This window comes from Hylaeus anthracinus, unplaced genomic scaffold (genome assembly GCF_026225885.1).
Source record: "Hylaeus anthracinus isolate JK02 unplaced genomic scaffold, UHH_iyHylAnth1.0_haploid 11981, whole genome shotgun sequence".
NCBI classification, from domain to species: Eukaryota; Metazoa; Arthropoda; class Insecta; order Hymenoptera; family Colletidae; genus Hylaeus; species Hylaeus anthracinus.
The window spans coordinates 6,077,958-6,101,427 of NW_026534329.1; the positions used below are offsets into that span (position 1 = coordinate 6,077,958).

The 23,470-nt window shown below is 37.7% G+C and overlaps 3 protein-coding genes across 4 annotated transcripts in view; all 3 read right to left on the reverse strand.

The window, feature by feature from the left end:
• Positions 1–4,468, reverse strand: part of LOC128885779 (uncharacterized) — a 253,435-nt gene extending 248,967 nt beyond the window's left edge. Inside the window, exon 1 of the mRNA XM_054140055.1 lies at positions 3,147–4,468. Coding sequence (XP_053996030.1) covers positions 3,147–3,454 — 308 coding nt within the window. The 5' untranslated portion in view covers positions 3,455–4,468. The remainder of the gene's footprint in view (positions 1–3,146) is intronic.
• Positions 4,469–4,550: 82 nt separating this feature from the next.
• On the reverse strand, positions 4,551–23,351 carry LOC128885776 (von Willebrand factor A domain-containing protein 8). Of its 2 annotated transcripts, none has more exons than XM_054140038.1 (20): positions 22,304–23,351; positions 21,809–21,870; positions 21,643–21,723; positions 21,148–21,557; positions 20,894–21,058; positions 13,748–13,906; positions 13,438–13,668; positions 12,713–12,925; positions 11,951–12,111; positions 11,592–11,874; positions 10,108–10,806; positions 9,493–9,873; positions 9,267–9,418; positions 8,339–8,768; positions 7,511–8,265; positions 6,606–6,916; positions 6,288–6,539; positions 5,500–5,894; positions 4,929–5,167; positions 4,551–4,814 (listed from the first exon to the last, which is right to left on the reverse strand). In XM_054140038.1, the coding sequence occupies exons 4-20, from the start codon at positions 21,529–21,531 to the stop codon at positions 4,697–4,699; spliced, it is 5,328 nt and encodes a 1,775-aa protein (XP_053996013.1). In that variant the 5' UTR covers positions 21,532–21,557; positions 21,643–21,723; positions 21,809–21,870; positions 22,304–23,351; the 3' UTR covers positions 4,551–4,696. The 2 variants fall into 2 exon arrangements, with proteins under 2 accessions (XP_053996013.1, XP_053996012.1); XM_054140037.1 differs by having other exon boundaries at positions 21,809–21,929.
• Positions 16,571–19,661, reverse strand: LOC128885790 (uncharacterized). The gene is made up of 2 exons (XM_054140089.1): positions 18,418–19,661; positions 16,571–17,701 (listed from the first exon to the last, which is right to left on the reverse strand). The coding sequence occupies exons 1-2, from the start codon at positions 18,811–18,813 to the stop codon at positions 17,123–17,125; spliced, it is 975 nt and encodes a 324-aa protein (XP_053996064.1). The 5' UTR covers positions 18,814–19,661; the 3' UTR covers positions 16,571–17,122.
• Positions 23,352–23,470: the final 119 nt, after the last annotated feature.

A 23,470-nucleotide genomic window follows, 5' to 3' on the forward strand; every position in this document is an offset into this window, starting at 1 on the left:
TTATATAATTCAACCCTTTCGTAGCGTTCTATCTCCGGAGGAACAACTGCACATTAAACGCTTGAATATTGGCATGGATAAACCTTATTACGGCTAAGCAAACAAAGTATTCCCCGTGCACTTGTGGATTCAGAACGAAGATGTACGCTCAATAGACAAGGAAAATTTCTTAGCGTATAAGATTAACTTCAGCTCCACTTCGCAGTGTGCAGAGAGAACATCTACAACTATTGTGCAAATAAAATAAATAACTGCAAACATTTGGATTCCGCTGGAATATAACCTTGTTATTAAAATATACTTAAAAAAGATAAACATAATAAATGGAGTTATTGGTCGAATATCTTGAAACGCATCTAATTCTCAGAACTAATAATATACATAAATTGTTATTTAGACTTGTAAAAATTCAAAAGAAATTTCAGATGTTTAGATCAAGTCAAGTCAGTTTATTTATCGACTACTTCAGTAGTAAATTATCATCCATGCTGTTATCTCAATGCGCATCATATTTATTTTTGTTTACTATAGTTAACTCTTAAAAGCCTGATTTTTCTAATTAAATTTTAATGGAGTATGGAATCGAATGAATACTCACTGAATACTATAATTCTTCAATTTATTTAATTGTGAAAACTAAAGAGAACGATCTTTATATAATTATGAATGAAAAATATAAACAAAAAGAACTGGTGAAAATTAACTAGATATAAACAATAGAAACAAGGCTACGATACGTTTTCGTGGAAGATATACACAGATCTGAACATAGATAAAGACCTATTGATTTTTGAACACAGAGCTCAATCTTTTGTTTAATCTTTTGTCCAACAAATTTAAAAAAATATTAATGTATTTATTATTTCAACAATTTTGTCAGCTGACGTTTATTATTTTAACTTTTGTCCAAAAGAACATTATCCAATGGTAACATACAGCCGGACATTAAAAGCAAACCAATTGCAAGTGTACAATTCGATTTAAAAGTCCGGTATGAAATTTGAAACTTAGGGTTAAATATAAAATAGAAAGGTTATACTACTATGAAACCGACACCAATTCGTTACTTTCAATGCATTAATCGTGAAAGATATTAAACTTCTTTCTCGAAGATAGATTATTTTCTCGCCGAATCGCCAAGAAAGAGTTATAACCAAAACAACCAAATGCTCGCCATATTTCACAGCCAAGCTTTCTATCCAAAAGTAGTTCTGTGCCAATACTCGCTTTTGGCACTGCGCACTCGCTAAACTACCTGTAGAACATTCACCTGCAATACAAAACAAGGGTTTCCCTCTTTCATCTCGGAGCTGGCTCATCAACCGATAAACCCGTGCTACTCATCTCGCGTGATTTCATTACGCGAAAGTGTTTCGACCACTCCGAACCACTCGTTTGCGCGCAACATGCAACGCACACAATCCCCTCGACAGCCTTCTACTATCGTTAAGTGCACACGTTAACCTCGCCGTAGGAAAAGGGAGGCAGGTTAAACCGTGGTTGCACCGGACCTGTGCTTTCGCTCGCAGCCTCGTAAATACGATCAACACGTCGTTACTTTGACCTTCGTGCCTTCCACCCCTTTGGCTCGCAATGGATCACAACGTGTGCGTACGCTGTCGCGTGGAACAGCGCACGTCGCGACGCGGCGAGGGAAAGAACAGCGTGAGAGAAGAGAAAGGACCGCGACCCGTAGCTTTAGGGCAGTGATTCTTAACCACTGTGTCGTGGTACACCACAAATTGGGCCGTGAACCCCAACCACGATGTGCCACGAATGTTTGCCAACGGTTCCGATGAGAATTCTTCGTCTCTGACGGGATTTTCAATTTCCAAACAAGCCTCTACTAGCATTTTATTTCGCCACCCTTTCAACCCCATTTTTTCTGTTTGTATTCTGTTAGTTCCTCTTTTGGAAATTAATTGGATTATGCGTAGATTAAATCAGGGTTGGTTATATATCAAAGGTTGTAGTTGAACAAGAAGAGAAAATGATTTTCATTTCTTTCATATGTGTTTCTATGAGAAACATTTGTAATTTGGGTAAAAACATCAGGAACATTCACTGGGATGTATATGTCCCGCCAGGGTCGAAAGGGTCGTCAACCAGGAATAGGTGACAGGACTTTTCATTAAGAAACTAACATCGTGTCCCTAAAACTTGCATCCAGAAACGAGAGTTCATGTTTTTAATTCAGAATCGAGGGAGGGAAGATAGTGTCGGTTAGATAACACGTGTTAGATTAGAGAAAAAACTTTCGTAAGCTTCGTACGTGTGAAATGAAAGAGGTGTGTAGATTATTGATATAATGTTGAGGATTTGTAGAGATCTTTGAATACAATTAGGTCTACCAGAAAGTTCTGTCCGCTTTTTAACCGACTTCGAGAAGGAGAAGGTTACTCAATTCGACATGTATTTTTTTTTCTTTTTTAGAATAAAACGAAATAATAAATTTTCCATACCTAGAATAAATTTTATTGAATAATGTTCTTGTTATCATTATTTATGACATGTTGCCAGCGTGATTTCAACTTGTATATCATTTTTAACGAATATGCGCATACTTGTTGAAACTTGTTACAACCGGAACGGACAGAATTTTCCGGTAGACCTTATAGGGTGTTCATCGTAATGGTCCAAGCAACCCTTTTTCCCATAAAGATCCAAAATTATCTCAATTTATCTTAACGGCACTTATACTCTCTGACCAAACTGTTCCTAATTTTTTGTTACTTTAATTATTCTGAAATAGAATTTGCCCCAAATTCCTTTCCCTCGAAATAACCCTGCGAGTCCAAAAGTATCAAGACTCCCCCAGTAAACTGAGCCGCGAGTTAGGAAAGTTGAACAACCCCCGCTGTGGAGCCAAAGGACATCCCACTGTGCCTTCGAAGCACACATAAACCTTTAATCGACTAACACCGAATAAATTCAACGATGTGACAGTTTATCTCACCCTTCGACCACCATTCTGTATTTACAAATTATTAGTCCATCATTGACATTCATTCGCGAGTGTTCTATCAGTGACAAATGAACAGCTGTTTATCTCCACAGGTGACTGGAAACGTTTACACGGATAAGAATACATCGACTCTCGCTGTTCGATATCCGTCGAAGGATCCAGGAAGAAAACGTTTATTTACCTTCGGAGCCTGCGTCCAGCCGATGCACGCGACGATGCGTGAGGACAGGGCTGCGATTCGGGTGGACAGTCGCAGTTGCCAACCGCGGGTCGAGCACGACGAACCCTAATCAGCACTGGATGCACCGGGCACGGCTGGACCTGACAACCGCACACGATCGTTTGCGGTCCGCTGCGAGATTTCCGACCGCCGCCCCCGCGTTTCGCGCGTTGGTCCACGTGCAGCTGACACGGCTGCACGGGGCAACCACATCGAGCTGCTGCACCGCGACGTCCGGCGCTTTGTACGCGTCTCCACACCCGCTCCATTCAACGACCGGCGTGCGACTAACAAATGCACGCCCCACACCACTCGAAGCTTTCGATGCACCTCGGCGGGATTCGGCCAACTTCGGCTCGCTCCGTCACCCTCCTGAGCTTTTCGGTTCCCCGTCACGGTACGACGAGTCCACGAGATGCGCGAACCGTGCCTAGATTCTTCCCGTCGTGATATAGTGGTCGGCATTAACCCTTTGCACTCGAAAGGCGACTCCCGGTCACCACTGAGCTTTCGCGACTCGAGTGTCGACTAATAATTGTTTACGTTAGAATTTTTCGAAATTGAAACCGTTGACTGCAAAGGATAACTATTTTGAACCATCTATACCGAACAGCTGTTTACATCCATCGCCGTTTTAAACGTTTCGAGCTTTGAATCGCTATGAAATGAAATCGTTTGAACTGAACCTGCAAGGATCACCGAGATTGAATAGCTTTCCTTCGATATATTATGTAGAAACCAATAAGGGATGGTCTTAAACAGTGTCAGGAGCATGATTTTCACGATGCTACTCTATTTTTAGTAAACTTTGAAATCACATGATTGTCGTTTCTACAACAAATAAATTATTTAAATACATTCATCGTCTGAAAATAGAAAGTTGAAGATTGATCAAGGAAGCGTATAACATTTTCGATTTATTTTTTGTCATAGAATGTGCTAGCAAAGTTTGAATGGAAACCTGTTGATCAGTCTGCACGTACACGTCATGAATTTCAAGTTATGCATCCGTATGATTGACGACGGATAGCCAAAATACGGATGAAATATTTCACCATTTTTATGATGCAAAATAGGCGTTTCCTTTAGAGCGTAACGATTTATGTCTCATGAGAGGATAAAGCTGTCAAACAAATGTTTTCATAAAAGTTATTTAGTAGAAAAGGGCACACTGTATTAAATAAATAAAGCTGTTATAAATGAAGTGGAATTTTTTCATTTAAAAATCCATATAAGAAATAAATACTACCGAACCATTACTATTAAATAATTGTAGCGTGAAGTAAAAGTTGGACAGCTAAGTAATTGTAACATAATAACAAAAATAATTGTAGAATATTAGTCACAATACAATACACATATCGATCAAATTAAAAATATTTTTATATTTACATCATTTACAATCTTCATATGTCGTAGGTATTTATTAATTAGGCATAAATTATAATACACTATTTCCTTGATAACCATTACAAGTAATTACAAAAATTGTAGAAATTTACCGGCATATTTCAATTAGATCGCGTAGTACTTAGCAAAGAAGCAGCAAATATTTGTTGCAAGATTCGAGGTATATCCTTAAGGTCCATGCAAACAAACGCCCTACCTGAGGGCATCTTCTTGGTCAATCTACAAATTCAATATACAGTGTTCATATACAGTGTTCATATACAATGTTCATATACAATGTTCACTTTTCAAACAAACCCACCCGCCTCGCCATTTTCCATAATTCGTACTTACCGAACTGCTTCATCCCCCAAGGATCCAATAAATATGGCGAAAGCGTTAACGTCCGGGTTTGACATGAGAACCTTTGCAAACCGTTCAGGACGAATTCCGTAACGTTCCAGATTTGCATCCGACAATACAACAACGATGGACTCGTCGGAATCCTCTTTAGCGAGACTCGAGATTGCATTGTGAGTCGCCTCCAATGTATGATCACCAGACATGCAATACTGTGAGTGCGCGTGCATTGTCTGAAATCGAAATTTCAATTCGAAATGCTGCCATTTTGTTACTTTTTTAACACTTTCATAAGATTTTACAAGATTTTTATAAAGAATTACAATTTTCTGCATCATGACAACCATGGACAACAAATTTTTCAACGATCTCTCGTAGTCCCGGTATAACTCGACAACGAAACGTTATTGTTACTTGAAAAAAAATTCGTCTGACTGTTCTAGTATTACTTAATATTCACACAACGTTTTCAAACAATCCGTAGCATAGGTTTTCGTACAAAAAATTCCAAAGATTGCTCAATTTTTTGTCCGTTAAATTATCATAGCCCTTTAATTCTCGTTACCTTTATTACTTCCAATCTGCGCTTATTATCCGTCGGCGGTTGAGTATGTTTAACGAAACCAATATGATAGTCATCGCCAGAGTGACCAACGATGTCGTACTGAAACTTTCCTTCGTACCCGCTAAACGCTTCCATTACCATAACGCAAGCCTCCATTTCACGATCGAGACGTCCATCGTATCCATTAAACCTATACATGCTACCAGATACGTCCACCACTAATTTCAATCGCTTCGGCTTTGACGGCGGAGTACCCAGCTCGGGTTCTTTCTCTGCCCTTCTTCGATAAATCGTCCTTTCACCTGTTAATCCCTCGATTAATTTCGTATCGTCCAACTCGCCGGATGTTTGATGTCTACACCATTCGCGTTCTTTACTCTTAGCTTGTAGACTACCTGTGAAAATTATGCGATCTTTTATTAGAAATTATTATTATAGTACTGAAAGCATCCTTCCAATGATTATTCTTCGCGAAGCAGTGCGAGAAATCACTAGATAATCCTAGATCGATAGTTTTGAAGATGATCGCAAACGGTTGGAGGAAAGTCATCAACGTAATTAATACAAATGACATTCTTTTTACTATATCCAATGTCATCGAGTTTAATACTGCAAGCTTTATTCCTACTCATCTTAAAATCTATTCACTTCGCTTCATTTTGATGCCACCAAAGTATTATATATCACAACGACTAACAAACACATTTGATTTGCCAATCCTCACATTTTTAACAGTATACATTGTATTTAAAAAGGATGGAACAAAAGTAGTGCATAAAAAAGAGTACCTATTATATTCCTCAATGCCTGAACTTGCTTTTGAACAGGATTACTGAATTGAGAATAGAGTGTATGGTCGTATTCGCTCATACTAATATCGTTCAAGCGCTGCTTAAACGCTTTGAGACCCATTTCCCTCGCCGCTTTTTTTATGTGTTCCGGAACAGTATTCTTTTCTTCGTCGCTGAGTTGATGCACTGTGTGGCCCGCATCCAAACGATAAGGTCCACCCTTTCCACCAAGACCCGCTGTATCCCTTCCTGAAATTTCCATTGAACGCGTCAGTCTTGGCAAAAATTCATAACACAAGTACCGGTGCGCCATACCTCCGGTTCCTCCTGCCCACGTGTTTCCTCCGACATGAGGTTCGTTCTTCTCGTCAATTTTTCCACGTTTAGGTCCACTAACGTCCAATCCGGAATACCTCTCCTTCGTAATTTGCAATCTTTCGTTGTCGCCTCCTACCATACTTCTCCAGGCTCCCAAAGATCTTTCGATATTCGCCAAAGACGTTTCCCACAGTCGAACACATCCTGCCGAGTCTACCGTTACCAGATCCTGCGCCGATGTTGGCGCAGCGTACAAAGGATAACCGGTTGCGTACAACCATTGTGTCACGGGTGATACTTTGACTGGTCTAAAACGTCCCACGATAATGTAAACAAAGATATATCGACACTTTTGGAAGGAAACTTTGACATTAACATTAGAAGGCCAAATGTTAAGTGATTTTCGAGATTAATTTTTAAAAGAGAATTGAAAAAATTACCGAATGTTCTTTAAAATGTGCTTGAAATATTTTTAAATATAAAAATAAAAGGTAGCAAAATTGTTCTCGATAAAAACAAAATAAACACTTAATATTCGGCCCTTAATGTTTGGTAATGTGCTTTCCACCTCTAAAGGCGTACGAAATAGCGTGAATGTTCTCCGCGATAGTTAGACAATGACTGAAAAAATTAATATCAACTTGTAAGAAATAATATTGTTTGTCTACATAAACACTGGCAGACAAAACAAATAAACGTAAGTCGCGAAAGATATTTTTAGGGCAAACTAAATCCTCCGAAAAAGAAAAACTGAAGCATAAAGCATCACGTTGAGTCTTCAACCAACCGAAGTCAGTAATAAAATAATAAAGCTGGGAATCCTGATGAATAGTCATCGAAGGTTAAAAAAGTTCAAAGCCAGAGCAATTGTTAAATATTCAAGAGGTCACACAAATACTCACTCAGGTATCGGTATGAAACGCAACTTATGGTTCACGGTGTCAACGATTTCCAAATAACCAGCGACTCCCAAATGTCTCGCATCATTGGGAAAAACACCATCCGGCACTTCTTCCGGTACAATCGTTCTAATAACTTGTCCACCCTCCGTAACTATAGGCGGGGTAAAACTTCTGCTTCGCTGTGTCCTAGGCCAAATATGCAATTCATTGGTGCTATCTAAATCAGGAAATCCAACGGCGATACTGGCGTAGGTATTGTCTGTCACTACAAGTCTGTTCGGCGAATCGATCTTTTGTTCTAGAGCGGCGCCGAGCACGCTGGCGCTCAAATCATTCTTGCTGCAACTCAGAAATGAACCGGATTTCAAGTGACTATCGTTAGATTCTCGCACAGCTTGTAAAACGTTTGGACACGGGGACGATTCTGAGGATTTCGTGAGAATGTACTTCTTTCTCGACGTATCTTGAATCAGCCATTTTTTCTCGGACGGAAGCAAAACTGACTCCACGTCGAACGGTAAAGTAATCGTGTAAGCACACGAGGAATGTAAGTCGATCACTTCTATTTTATCGGAATCGAACGTGTAGAAAACGATTTGATTGTGAGATAGCGTCAGATCGGTCTTCATCTTCCAGAGAAGGCTTCTATTTCTAAAGGCGTTCGATAGTTTATCCGACGCTATATCGAAGAAGGATGACAACTGCATTTGTCGAGCAGATTTGTTGTTAACATCGACCAGTAGCAAAACGTTACTCTGAAAATACATATTCCAATGTACTGGCACATGTAAAAAAAGAAAAAGCTAGTATCGCATAAAAACCACTTACAGTTTCTTCGTGCACCAAGACATTCTGATTATTATCGGTCGATATTGCGAACATGGGTCTGCTACCTCTTTCAGGATTCACCAAGCCGTGTATCACAGTTTCCCGAATCGTGTCTGAATTCAGACTCATGGTATAGATTTTTAACGGATTGGTCGTAAGAATGTGAATGCTGTCATCGGTACCATTGGCGTTCGCGCCTTTGGCAACTGTCAAAGATGCGACCACGCCGTTTTCATCGACTGGCACGTTCCAGTAATTTTGCAATTCGGTGAATAATGCTGATCTAGCTTCGACGCGATCTAAAGGCAAAACGTTTTGCTTCAAACTCGTAGGCGACTTTAACTTGATATATCTTTCTTGAACGTGCAACACTGTTCGCTCGTTCGAAATATTCCAAAGAGCGCACACCTTCTCTGTTGGCAAAGATATTCTGCAAAGGAGAAGAACCGCATTAAACCTTGTACGTTTCTCACGGTTTACAATCTTTTTAATATTAATTTGTTATTTGAAAATAAAATAAAACACGTATACAAATTAACTGCGCGTTTATTGACACGAAGCGAAATTTGCTTAACAATTAGTGGCAGAGGTTGTGGATATAATAAAAAAGACGAATTTACCCAAACTTAATGAAGCATCTGTAATATTAACTTTTTAGAAGATGACAAAGGTATATTTACATTCATTTAATTATCGTTTATTTTTTGTATACATTATTCTATCAATTTTTGACTCTACCTTAGTTATTACACTTTATCGCTAAAAATCACTATATGATCTTCTCGTTGTTTATTTGTTATAAATTAATGGCTATTGTTTTGTTTGTAGAAGGAACATTGATCGGTTAAGACCGGACGAACGCTTGTTTAAGACTGGGAAATTTGTCGTATTTGTCTGAATAAAGTTTCTTTACAAATAATTGCCTTACTCTCTCGCTAACGCGACATTAGTGGGACTCGTCCCAATAGGAATCCCATGTTTGTGAAGAACGGACACTAAAGTATCGAAAACCTCTTGACTGTATCGATCGAAATCGAATACGTTTCGCACTACGTTAGCCAGTGATTCCTGTGGAAATTTCTGGAAACAGAGAATAGTATATATACCAATCTGTGAAACGTCACGATACAAACAAGTTTAACAATGAAGCTCACCTCTAAATGCTTCACAATGTTAACGACTTCTCGAGTCGAATACGGATACGAAACCAACCCTTGGTCGGCCATGTTCCTCAGTTCACCAAAAGCTTTCACCAACTTAAATATTATATTCTCATCCACGTTCGGACCGTATCGCTTCAAAAGTTGAATCTCGCTGTCGATGCTAGGATTGTCGACCGCGTGGGTGCTGAACAGATCACCGAGGGCTCCGAAAAAGTCGTTTCCCAAGAATGGAAAGCCAGGCCTGTTCGCCAACACTATTATCCTGAAGTCCGGGTGGAGCGGTATGGTGTTCGAATTCTGTGCAACAGTATTCGTGGAGGGAACGATGCGTCTACCATCGGATAGTATCATTTCTCCGGATTCGACCAGAGTCTGCAAGCGAGAAAGGTCTATTTTACGATACGAAGTAACGCGTGAAGTTGTTCGTTTTATTAACCTGCGAAGCACGTTAACTTATGCAAGCTTTCAAAGAGTCGTCTGCAAATTGCGTAAATCTCAAACTAAATGAACTTGGCGAACTACCCTGTAATAGGATCTGATCGAGCTCAAGAATCTTGTGTGTAATTTAAAATCTGCTAATTCGCATAGAAAATGCGTGGTACGTACTTTTAAAATGCAAGTGACGTGGGTGGGAGCCTTGTCCGCTTCGTCGACGACCAGCACGTGGCCCAATTTAACGGCCTGCACAAGAGGGGAGTCTTCGTAGACCACTTTACCGTCTCTAACCATCGGCTGTAGCGTCAAAGTTTGAACAGTCGTGTCCCTGTGAAGCTGTATGTACTCGCGTGGCCTATTCAGAAGCTGCAACAATCTGTCGACGATTTTGTTCTTGCCTACACCTTGGTTCCCCACTAACAAGAGATTCTGGCCCAAACTGAAGTCCTGAAGCAAGCTCTCCAAGAGGGCTACGTGTTGAGGCACGTCGTAAAACAGAATGTCAGGGACTTTCGTTAGCGCCTTCGTGCTGTATCGATCCACCACCGTGTTTCCGATTCGTACGGTATTCTCCATAATTTCGCACTTAATGTCCTCGTTCGGGACGCTTTTCGTTGGAACAATACCCACTCGTTTGCAACAATCTTCCAGAGCCTGTTTCGCCACCGTTGGCAAGAAACGAGTCAAACAAGCGCGTTGCACAGCATCGTAGGCATCGCTCGTTCGAAACTTATGCATTCTCCCGGCTATCCTCAGAAGTTGTCTAGTACTAAGGGATCCAGCTAGAGACTGTAGCGTTGGATCACCGGAGGATCGCAGTACGTGCGCCAGCTCTAAAATGCTCGACAACGCGTCGGAGGGTTCCCCGTACTGGAACAGCGTTATAATCCGTTTAGCATGCAAAAGGGACGGTCCCTTTAAGGGATTACACCGTGTTGGAAGTTTCAGAGGTCGAGGAAAATTGTAATCGATGGATCGAAGACTTGAAAAGAACAAATAGCTGATCTTACGTCAACGTAATTTAAGGTGGTACTAATTTTTCTCGATCGAAAATAGAATTTCTTTTTATTCGTGTTTCAAGATATTCAAAATATTTCCTTACAAAAATATATCTACCAAATTGTACTAAAAAAAATTTCACAAAGTTATAACCGTCACATAAATATTTCAAATAGAGGAAGTAGCTTTATGTGTACTGAGCTGGTGTATAAGGAAATAATTAAAATAAAAATTTGCAATTTTTAGAGTTTGTTTCTATTATTATAAGAAATAACGCGAACAAATTTCATATCGTTCCATCAATTTTTACCGGAGTCATAAAAGAGAGTAACCGCGGATTGAAAAAATAGTATGGATCTTCCATTTAAAACTTTCAAAAGTTTGGTGTAAGTGTTAATGTTAAAATTGAGAGCTCCAATTTTGCAGAAAATTGTTTGTATCCATTTGCAAGGTATTTAGGAAGTGCGTAATATAGATTTATAAAATTACTGAAATAAGAACCACCCTAATGTACGTTCATTTAGTAAAAGCACAAACTTTTCGAACTCGTGGCTTCACTGCGGTAAATAAATAAAAAGACCTCGAGTACTTTACTCTCCCAACCTGGTGTAACCCCTTCAGAAGTCAAAGGAATGCTCAAACACAGGGATGAACACCTTCGATCGGATGACATGGAGCTCCTCCGACTTGGCCAGCGGTCTCATTTCATGGAAAACGAACAAGCTGAGCAGCTCCGAGTTCAACCACTGGCCCGAAGAATTATTAATTATCGGCGATTCCGCTAAAGCCATGATTCTGAAAGAAGGATCGATACGCAACACCCCCGAATCCAGCAAATCTGCGTCCGACTTATTATATTCCTTCTTTATTTCGTCGTAACGATCAGCCCTGATCAGTCTCTTGCCATCGTGCAACTGCAATTCACGATCGTGAACCAATCTAGGAAACGAATCGAAATGTGTCATTGGAAATCGTTCTCAAACGCTTCGTCCAATCAACCCGAAACGACGTATACCTGTGCAATACAGCTAGAGTACTAGGATGGATCCTATTAATTCCATCCAATATCACCAATTTCCCTTGCAGGGCCGCGTCAACCAGTGGCGAGTCTTTCCAAACGGTATCACCGTTGGACAGAGTGGTTCGTTGTTGTATCAGATCTCTGGATGTCATATCCTGAGAAGATATTTCAACCGTTTCAAACGAATTGTTACAAACAGTGGGAAAGTGCTGTATCTCTACACGATTTTTAGTTTCGTATTTTCTAAGAAAAACAATCTATTCATAATTCTCCTACAATGCACAATTTCCCTGCAAGATATACAGCATAAAGGATTTCCTAAAACCTGCTTTTAGAATTTCGATTTTTTATTCAAATACAAACGGTGTGGAATATATCCGATTTTTACAAAAATTTTAATACTGATTTTTAGATAATTAAATGTGTAGTATAGTATAGTATACAGGATGTCGCAGAATTAGTGTAAGAATTGGAAATTCTGAACCACAATTTCCGTTGCAAAAATGTCGGATGATGCTTCGTTAATAATTCAAAAATTATTTCCCCATTTCCAATTCTTAATTCTGGAACACCTCGTATAGTATGGACCGTATATCTCGACCAAATTTTATTAACAGTAATTATTTATCTCTGACCGTTTATAATTTTAAAAGTTACGTACAAAACAGTTTCGATAAGTTGTTTTGTTGTGTGTATCACTTACCTCTACATGAAAGTCGCTCGAGCCGTGATTGAATATTAATACGTAACACTTACCTGATAAAGTACCACAGGTTCGACTTGGTACCCCATTAAATCGGCCAACGTCTGCACAGTTGTAGATTTCCCGCAACCTTTTGGACCAATCAGACACAAGTCCCCAACCAAGTGCGACTCCAGCATGCTTGCCAACAAGTTATTCTGGTAATTCGTCTCTACGTATTTATTTTGTTTTGCATTGTCGTTTATATCTTTGGAACCACAAGGAACCTAAAGATGAAGTACACATTGAAACATGACGATATTTCAACCATTTAGGACCTCAAATCTATTTTTCTCTCTGTCTGGGCTTTGCTGACTGATAATTTTATTGTTTGGACATAGAGATAAAGTATAAAATATATTCGGGAAAAATCATTGCACATCCCTTAACACGTTGGTCGTCACGTCACCCAGAAATTGGTGACAGGACTTTTCATTAAGGAGATACAAAAATTAATTCCAAAGATGAGGCGACAATGAAAAATAAATTTGGACGCGATTTGTGATTTTGGCGGGATTATAAAATTAAACTGTACGACGAATGTTAAATTATCTAATTTTCAATAGTCTCGAGACAAAATGTTAACTTCATACAAATTTTCACGTGTTTTATAGTCTGACAGCCAACGTGTTAAAAGATCTGTTTCTTATTCATAGTGCTTCTAAATAATTTCATCAATGAATTGTGCTACCATCAGGACCTAAAGATTCGATCTTTTTCGATGTTTACCATCACTTACATTCAGCGTGGTTTTCACGTTGCCATGTTGTATCGTAACGCTCAACGAATCGTTCGTTTTTTCGTTTACGTTTACACGTCGTGTAACCTTAGCATCGTTCGTCCCTGTATCCAGGATATTAAAGGTTGAAAGTATATCTTCGACGGCTGTCTGACCCTCTTTCCCCAGAAACAATTTATACGGATAGAACCTGTAAAACACGTCCAATACCGACAGGTGCGGGCACTTGTCCTGCGGTAATTAACCAATGCTCAATTAGACCAACAAATTCGTCCAGTGAATGGAGGTTCGAAGACGAACGAATATTTACCATTATAATAGCAGCTGACGTTAGATTATCTAATGGAAAATCTGGAAGACCTAAGGACATAGCTTCTTGCGTGACCAAAGCGTGCGCGCATGATAATAGTTGAGACAATTTCCCCTTATCGACGTCTGGGACTAAGTTTCTCAAAGTTTCCAACTGATCCTAAAATGGAACAATTCTAGAAAATAGACTTTACCAAAATTTTAATTGTAAATGATTTCTGAACGATGTGAACACTTTTCAGAGTACTATACAGGAGAGCGACGAATATTTGTTCGATCTCGGAAGCGATAACAAAATATTAATTTGTTCGATGTTGCCATTTTAGTGGTCATCAAATGAAAGAGAGAGAGCCAATAAATTGGTGAAAAGATATCCTGGGTTCGCGATTCTTTTTACAAGTGTACATTGATAAAACTACAAAATCATGTTCTGCGGTGAGTATTTAAAATATTTTTCGGACATATTCGACTGCAACGCTTTATAATTTCCACCCCGTACGTACAGAGACGACAAAAGTAATGGTATTTAAGAAAGGAGGAGGAACGGGAAAGGAAAAGTGTAAAAACAACAAAAACTACTATATATTCGTTAAAAAAAAAGGGTTGTTTTCATTTCAAAATGACGCAAGTAAAATTGTCTCCGGTTCTTAGACTAACAAATTGATAGACTTCCAGCACTTTCATAATCGACGGCTCGAGTAGAAGCTTCTTTTGATTTTCGAGAAACAGTTAATAATTCTCGACATCTGCTTTCCAGCAACGAGCAGAGTCTTAATCGCATTACTTCCGCGAAGTGTCCGCATTGTTTCGGTATGCCTAAAAACCGGATACCTCGTGTAATCGTGAACAACCGCACGTTACAAAATATTACACCACGATTTGTTTGAAACAGTCCACCGAAGTGATTAGCACCAAGAGAGCTTTCCAACGCGAGCCAAGCACGGGCGTAACTACCACTCGGCACGAAATCCTCGAGATAGCTTACTGATTTCCATCGGAAAGTTTCAATTGGGCTACATTCTCGGGCCTATCGACGCGATAATCGCGGACTCGATGAAAATACGAGGCTATACATCAAGCGGGAGAAACGGAGAAATTCCAGAGGAATCTATTCGACTTGGATCAGTTCCCATTCTTTTTAAATTTCTGACCTATAAGAGAGGAAAGTATTATAATCAAAAAGAATTTTGACAAAATCTCTTAATTTAAACGCTTTGAAACCTATTGTGACATTCAAGTCCACTCCTATGAAATTCGTTTTTAATTGTTGAATAGCTGCACAAGCTTTTTTTTTGGAAATTTGTTAAAGACAACTCTATAAAATGATATAAGACCAAGATGGACGTCTAGATTTTAAAAACTGTTGAGAAATTCAGTAAATGAAGGGTCGATGAATGAACGAATAAATAAATTATAGTTTAATAGCTTCTTCCGCGTTGTGTAACTTTTATTCGACAAATTTACCTCTAACGGCTATCATTTCAGGAATAATTAAAACGTTAACAGTAAATGTACTCTGCCTGGACTCCGTTATTCGCAGACATGCTACCATATAATTAGACTTAAACTTGCGGGGCACCCATCAATCTCGAAAATGTGTTTAAATACGGAAGAAAATGCAAATCTTGCGCCAAACGAGCATTAATGAAACGTCTATAGAACTCGATAGCACGCTACATTTCGACGTCGCGTTTAATGTCACTTGTAATTACTTTTATAATAGCGAAAACGATTTGAAGGGACTACTGCGATGTTAATTAACCGCAAAACTGTCTTCTGTGAATCGTAGGTTCAGATAAGATCGACACTCTGTTCCTTGTACGTAGCGATAAATATCGCCGAGTGACAAACTTCTGCAAACTTCTTGAAATATTTCGCCAAATAATTACGGGATTAATGCTTTGTTCCGAGGTACTGGCACGCGATCGAATAAGTCTTATAAATTATCGAAGTTCAATGTACCTAACAGCACGAATCGAGTATTACCGTATAAGAATGTTCGATATTTGTTTATTATGCATTTACGACGTAGAATAATGTAGAAAATATACGTAAATAAAATATACATAATATGTGTTGAATATACTCTACAATGAATATAATAATATTGTTATATTTTTTTTAAGTTTATTATATTTATTATAGTTGTCAGTTGTTTTCTATTTATTCTGTTTTTTGTTTTTATTAACTCACTCGAAACTATGCAACCAGTACAACTTTATTATTATTAAAAATGACTTTTGTGTTATATCAGGTTCCATATAAAAACCGCCTAACTAAAATATTTTGTCTGACAGCTTGAAAATGAATCGAGTTCGAAGGAGCTAAAACTGTGCGAGGACAGATACAAAACAAAACTCATTAGCGTAAAGCAAGTTCACCCTCTAAACTGGAACACGTGTCACGAAATTCTAGAGTATAGTATTGTCGTTCCGTCACGGAAAACCGTTCTGAAACAGTTAATGCCTCGTGCCTTCTAATTACATTTGACTTTCGAAGTAATTCTAGTAACTATTATCACCGTTTCGAGTTTACAAATATGCCAGTTAACAAACATTGCCGCCCGTAAACGTGTAAACTCATTCGTCGCGACGTCTCGCGCCGGCACCAACCCCCTTTTACTTCTTCACGCCGTGAATAATGGATATCGAATTGGCTCTCGATAAAATGGAATTCATTACGACGTATCGAGCGCCGACGAAGAGTAACATAAATGGAGCCGATTAGTTCCGACCGAAGAATCGCCGTGAAAATAGAGAAACAAGGTAGAGGATTAAATTGAATTTACACGCGGCCGAGTTAATATTTAAACGCATTAAAAGCAAGGTAAGTTATAGTAAGGAATCTAATCTCGACGCTGACCCAGTTATTGACACTTTCCATTTAATTTAGTAATACGATTACTAGCAATCTAAAAAAAAAGCATCGTGTTTGTTATTTTCAGTGAATTATAACGATACTTTAAAATAAAAGTACATTCAACGCTTGTTAGTTCGAAAAATTTAAACAAAAACTGCAAGTTGTCGGTACGAGCATTACTGTTTAATTGTATTGTTTACTGTACCAGACAAATATTACTTTGAAAATTAGAACTAGAACTATAATTACCTTTGCGGCGTCAGCATTAGAAGAACGTACGCCATTTTTTCTACCCCTAGAGACCACTAAAGCATTGAAACGTTCGACTAATCTAAGTCGACTTACGAAATTGTCTTTACGGATGAGGTTTACGCGAACAAGTCGGCTTTCATGGCAGAAAGTAATGTTCGTTTCGAAACACGCTACGCGTAAAAAGTTTGATACGAGTTACAGAACGGCTACGATGTTACATGCGAACGTAGTCGTCGAGTATAATAGCTCGAGTATTCTCGCTTCTTTAATCGTTGATTAATGATTCTAGCGAAGACGCGTTCTCTTCGCAAACGAGATTCGGCATCATTATGTGCAGCTGAAGGCGTCCAGGAGGAGACCACATCGACGACGCTTTTCTTTCTGTTTGAACTTTGTTTCTCACGTGTTCCTTCGATTTCACGCACGGTTTCAAAAGACTCGAGGACGTTTCGCCGTTTTCTGAACACTCTTCTCTCGTACACTCTATCTTAGGCAACCTTTTTACCTTATTCTCTTCGCTTCCAACGTGCTCAGGATTACGCTCCTTGTATAATTTGTAATTCTGTATAGCCACCCGTTCCCTTTCCACGAAGGACTCGCGCTTGAAACGCGGAAACCTTCTTTTAACAGGACTCCATTTTCTCTCCTCGTCGCGGGGCGAACTTTCCACCGAGTCCTCCTCGAAGTCGTAGCTCTGAGCTCTTCCCGACAAATCCAGCCATTGGAGGACCCTTTCGAACAACGGATTCCAGAAAGTATCGAGCGTTCCCTGCGCCTGTTTGCACTCCATTATGTTTGGCTTAGAATCGCGCTCCGATTCTGCTGATCTTCCACGAGTTCCATCCTTGAAATGAAATTAAAGTTGCTTGGCAGTTTCTGAAAACTAAATTTAACGCGCAAGCAGCTGGCATTATTATTTAGAATAATGTACGTTTCGACCTTTTGTTTTGCACTTCTTCGGCATACAAAATTATAATGTCGGACAGCGAGTAAACTTCTAGACTTAGGAAACAAGTTTCACCTCGCAGAGCATTCAACGAACACTTTCCTTGAAATCGTGTAATGTTTTTAATGAAAAATGTGTAATTAGTACTCACCTGCATTTCGTCTTTAAAAATGAAATGATAGTAACGAAATCTTCAAATTATAATATTAATATTTTTCGTACGTAGGAAAGGTTTTATATACACATACTAAAATTGTATCAATTTTGCAAATATATATAAAATATTTTATAATAATGGGTGCGAATATACTGTACATAGAGATATTACGAATTATAGTTCAACTCCTAGCTAGGACTGTCTTCCGAATCTCAATTATATCGATGTATTAAAAATTCATTTTACTTTATTTTAAATTATTCATTGATATATGACTAATATTTTCACGTGTGGATCAATCCACGCATGATAACACTCGTAATCTACTCTCAACTTTTTTAATTAAGAAAATTTCGTACAAGACAAGAAACGTAAATTATTTTAAAGAAAAATGCTCATACTGACTACCTGCATATACAATTCATCCTTAAAAATCAGTTTCCAGATGAGGATGTACCTTTCGTTTCCCAATTCGACGATCTCGATGAACCTTTTCAACTTTTCCGTTGTCGTCGAACGAGGATTCTCCTTCAGTATTAAACGTCGGAGTAGTCATTCGAGGATAAGGAGGCGCAGATAGTTTGCGATACACCTGCGAGGACGTCTTGCTCTCGAGATGGTTGTTGCCAACGACCACGTGCAGATTCGCGAAGCAGTTGTTCAGATGATTCAATTCCGATTCGGGGTGCTGATAGTTCGTGGTGTAACTTTTATTTCTGGATGAACGAGATCGTCGTCGCGATTCAGTATCTACCAGAGGATCGTCCGGTGACAAAATCGCGTGTCTGATACCGTCCACCCACACTGTGCGAACGGATATCGGTCTTTCCGACGATGACCATATAGCTGGCATTCTTCGTCGCGTAGAAAATGTAAAATGTGTTTATTATAGTTGAGTTCTTGGCTACATACACTCGATGATGAACATATAGTTGGCATTCTTCGTCGCGTTGACGATTTAAAATGTTGTGTTTTTTATTGAAATTGAGTTCTCGATTGTAACAGTTAACTCACTCGGCGACGTACGATCATTGTAATTTTGTTATTAAAATTTGTGTCATTTAAAGTTCCACGTAAACATTTCATAAAGGGAGTGTTCTTTCGGTAGCTTTAAAGTAAATTATTCTGAAATGGACTCGAGGGGTTAAAATGGCGCCAACATAGATTTCACGCGTGATCACACGAAACGTGAAACACGTTAAAAGTTTTAAGTTTTTTTTTAATATACATAGACGTTCGCTTAATTCCTCTTTCTTAACGACCTTTTCTTCACATAGAAATATATATCTACCATGTACAGAAAAAATTAATTATATCGCAAGATCATCAATCGAATTGTGTAATGTTTACTTTTCGTAAAATGTCTTTTCCTTGTCTCGTGCTCTATCATTATATAACTTGTATATACAGATAAATGCTTCATGTAAAATCTTATTATCCGCAGTTATTGAATTCTGTGATGCAGGGTTCATGTTCGATAAAATTCCAGCTGTATCTATTTCCTAACACGCTGTTCTTAGACACGTATCTACCATTTAAACGAAAAATTAATTGTATCGCTGGGTAAACTATAGAATTATATAAAGTCTACTTTTTCAGAAATGTCCCTTGCTTTTCGCGCCCTTTCGTCATTATTATTTCTAGACACGGGTTAACGTTTCGTGTAAATTTTGATTGTTCGCAGTTTGTCCGATGCAGCGTTCACATTCGACCGAATTCCGACGTATCGACTCTCGGCTGAACAGAAGGACAAAACACGCGTCCGCTGTTCGGGACACGCGATCCAAACTGCGACGACTGTGACCATAGCGCAGCGACGAACAGTTTATATAGGAAGGAAACCAGCACCGGAAGGGGATGGCTGACTGGAGGGGTTGGTGCGACCTCCGCACCCCATGTCCGATGGTACGTCGTTGCGTTTCCCGTAAATCAGCCAAAACTCCAGCGACTTGCACGTGCCGTTGTCTCCGCCGAGCCGCGACAGTAATTACAAAGCATTGTCGTGTGATTCTTGCGTGTTTTCGAACCACTAATGAGGAAAATGTATTTGCAGCAGTGGCTCTGAAGGTAGTTGTTCCGTAGATTTATTTAATGGAGATTTTTAACAAAACTTCGCTTGATTGTTACTTGATTAAATACGAAACATAGGAATCCAGCGAGGAGGTTGCTGGATTACGTTTCATTTTGGCCCTAAAAAGGGCCGATCGTGTACGCCATATTAGCGGCTCGTCACTCTCGCAGTATTTTGTAACTTCAAGTAAAATGTATAAAACACATTTAATATTTCGTATTCCATTTCGGTGGCGGAGATCCTCTTCTAAACGTTCTTGCATATTAATAACTTAGTAAGTCGAGATACTTTAAATAAGAAAATAAAGTATCCTTTGTATTTATCGATTAACATGCGCTCTGGATAATAAAATCGATGTTCAATGTGGATCCTTTCCCATAATGAAGTTTCGAAATTTGAATGTATCGATATTCGTTGTAAAACACACGAATAAATTCAAAATGGCGTAACTCGGTCAAAATAAATCGTACATAATTTTTTTGCAAATTGATGGCTGAAGCATGCACGTTGCGAGAAATCTCCAAAACTACTGTTCTGATTGACTTCAAAGTGTAAAATATTCATATTTTATAGTATCCTTAATATTCTCCTTAGCTATAAATTTTTAGTACATAAATTTGTATGTCCAAATAATGCAGACTTTTCTCATTGTAATATAACCTTACAATGTAAAATGGTGGACCCACTCGTCATATCGTAGTTTCACGAAATTGAGAAGAATTTTATCAATGTACAGTAACAACTGTAATTTTCTTAGTCTTAATAATCTTTTCACACTACTATCTTTAAACTAAATAAGTTACTTTGGTATAAAGTAACTTTCAAGACATCTTTACCGAATTAATAATTGAAATATACTTACTTCGAACTTCGGTGGTGGAATGTGCCGCGCTTGAAACCTAGATCTAAGAGGAGGATCGAGAGAATGTCCAGGATATCGTGGCGATGGCAAACCTAATGCAATAACTCTGAAGTCTTCACTAACTCTGACAAGTCGCCAAGCATCTAATTCTTGTTGGCTGTGCGCCTGAAACATATAATCGATAAATTTGAAACAAGTCTATCAAATTATTCGATTGGTAATACCAAATATTAGCAAAAAGAGATAAACGATACCTCAAGTAACTTGTCATAACGTGTTGCAGGGATAAGAAATCTACCATCTTCTAAATGCATCTCACGGTTTTCTAATAAATTATTTAAAACGGGAAGCACATTTCGTTCAGCTTTCTCGACACCTTCGATAATGAGAATTCTTCCATTTGTTGCTGCTCTCACTGCACTCTGATCATGATAGTAAGCAGTGCCACTTTTAATTTCTCTCCTTTGTTTCAAATCTGCTTCAGTAGTATCTCTTGATAGTGCAATAAATTCTAATTCACGTCCAGTGAGTTCAAGAAATGCTAGAGCTAATTCTCTTCTTCTAATTCCTGGACTACCCATTAAGAAAATATCTTGGGATAAAATATCCTTTTGGAGCATCCATCTTAAGTGTCTCATTGAGTCTTGAGTAGATGTCTTTAATACTATCAATCAATTGATCAATTAATTTCTTTCTTCTATAGAACTACAAAGAGTTAAATTATTTGTAAGAAAATATATTTAACTTACAATACTTTCTTGGTACGTATTCAGGATTCTTCGCAGCTTTGACTTGCTTTGAAACATCACCAATAGTGACAACTACATCATCTGTAATGAAAATAAGATAATTAAGTATCGACATGTCGAGAATATCTGTGTTATCGAACATTCATTGAACTTTCGTCCAACTTACCAGATTTGCAGCGTATAAACGGTGACAGGTTAGGGGAAACGACTTTTGATTTTTCTAACACTCTTGATGCAGTTGACATGCGACGAAGGTTGCAAGAAACGAATGACATTGTTTAACTTAACTATTGTTACAAAACATAACCAATAATATCTTTGTAGTACATGTAAGTAAATGTTTCTTAAAATATACGTGAACAGTAAATACTTTAACACAATAATGATTACTATGCTATTTATTATACGACGTGTTAATATATATAAATTGATACGAATAAATGTTTTCATTAGAGTTAGAGTTTCATAACCTTATAACATTACTTCTATTCGATAAAGCACATTTAAAACAAGTAAGAAGTAACCTAAATTCTAGTGCAGTACTATTTAAGGTTAAATACAAATGTGAATGTACGTCATTTACAGTAATTAAGCCGAACGAATAAAAAAAGTTATAAATATTTAACAAAGAAATTATACTTCAACAAAACTTATAAAATACCTTATTGTATCTGGATTATTGTTAATTCTCTCTAAATTAAGATCACTTTTATCTAAATATGATTTTAATTGAGAAATTATAATCGAAATATAATACACCAGTGAATTCTAATATTCGTAAGTATTAACAATTTTTACAGTATAGATTACATCATTTAAACTATGAGAATCAATCCAAAGGTCATTTAAAGATATGGAGTACATATTTCTATTGATGTTTGCTAACTAAGAAATTAATAAACGTTCATGGATTATGACATAACTCTTTTATTATCACACTGAAAATTATTACAATAATCCTACAGATTATGTTAATATCAACATATACCTTACTTCTACCTAAACATTTTACTAATAGCTTCATAAATTAAATCATTACGTAGAAAATAAACAGTCTTTCTGTAGTTTATCACTTCCAGAATATTTAATATACAAATAAACTTTGTACTCGATGATAAATACTTGTAAGCATTAAATTCAAATAAAAATATGTTTCATATTTAATATAAATGATTATATCATACAAATTACTTGCAATGTTCTATATTGCATTTCAAAAATTTTTAAAGAAATTGTAATAATAATACAAATATAAGTGAGTTGTAGTTTTTTTCTTTTGTTTAACTTCGGTTATTTATTTCCTTGCAAATTATCGTTTTTCTTAAGTGCGATTATTCTGTATAGTAACTCATAACATTAAGTACTTTATGCACAGTATAAAATGTAAATAAATTACTTAAGATTAATATCTATACAGTATATCACATATTTTAAAAGGTACAAAGATCTACTTTGATTCCTACATGTCATTCATTCTACACTATTTAGGCAGTAAACCGGAAATGGGAAGTAATTGCAAAAAAGAGTCCCTTTGTAAGAAACTAGAGGTTATGATAAGCCATTGAGTCACTCTATAACGTACTTAATTCGTATATGCAAATGCTTTTCGTAAAATTTGACCAAGAAGATTATTATGTGCTTGATATTAATTTAAAATAATCGGAATTAATACGTAATAAACAGGTGATATGTATAAGAGATAGTATGGATTAAACATATCATTATTTTTTAAGTTTCTCAAATAAGGAGGAGAGGGAATATTTATTCGTTTCGAAGCGTCTTTTAATACTGAATAAACATTTGTATGCAACTATGGTTGTCCTACAAT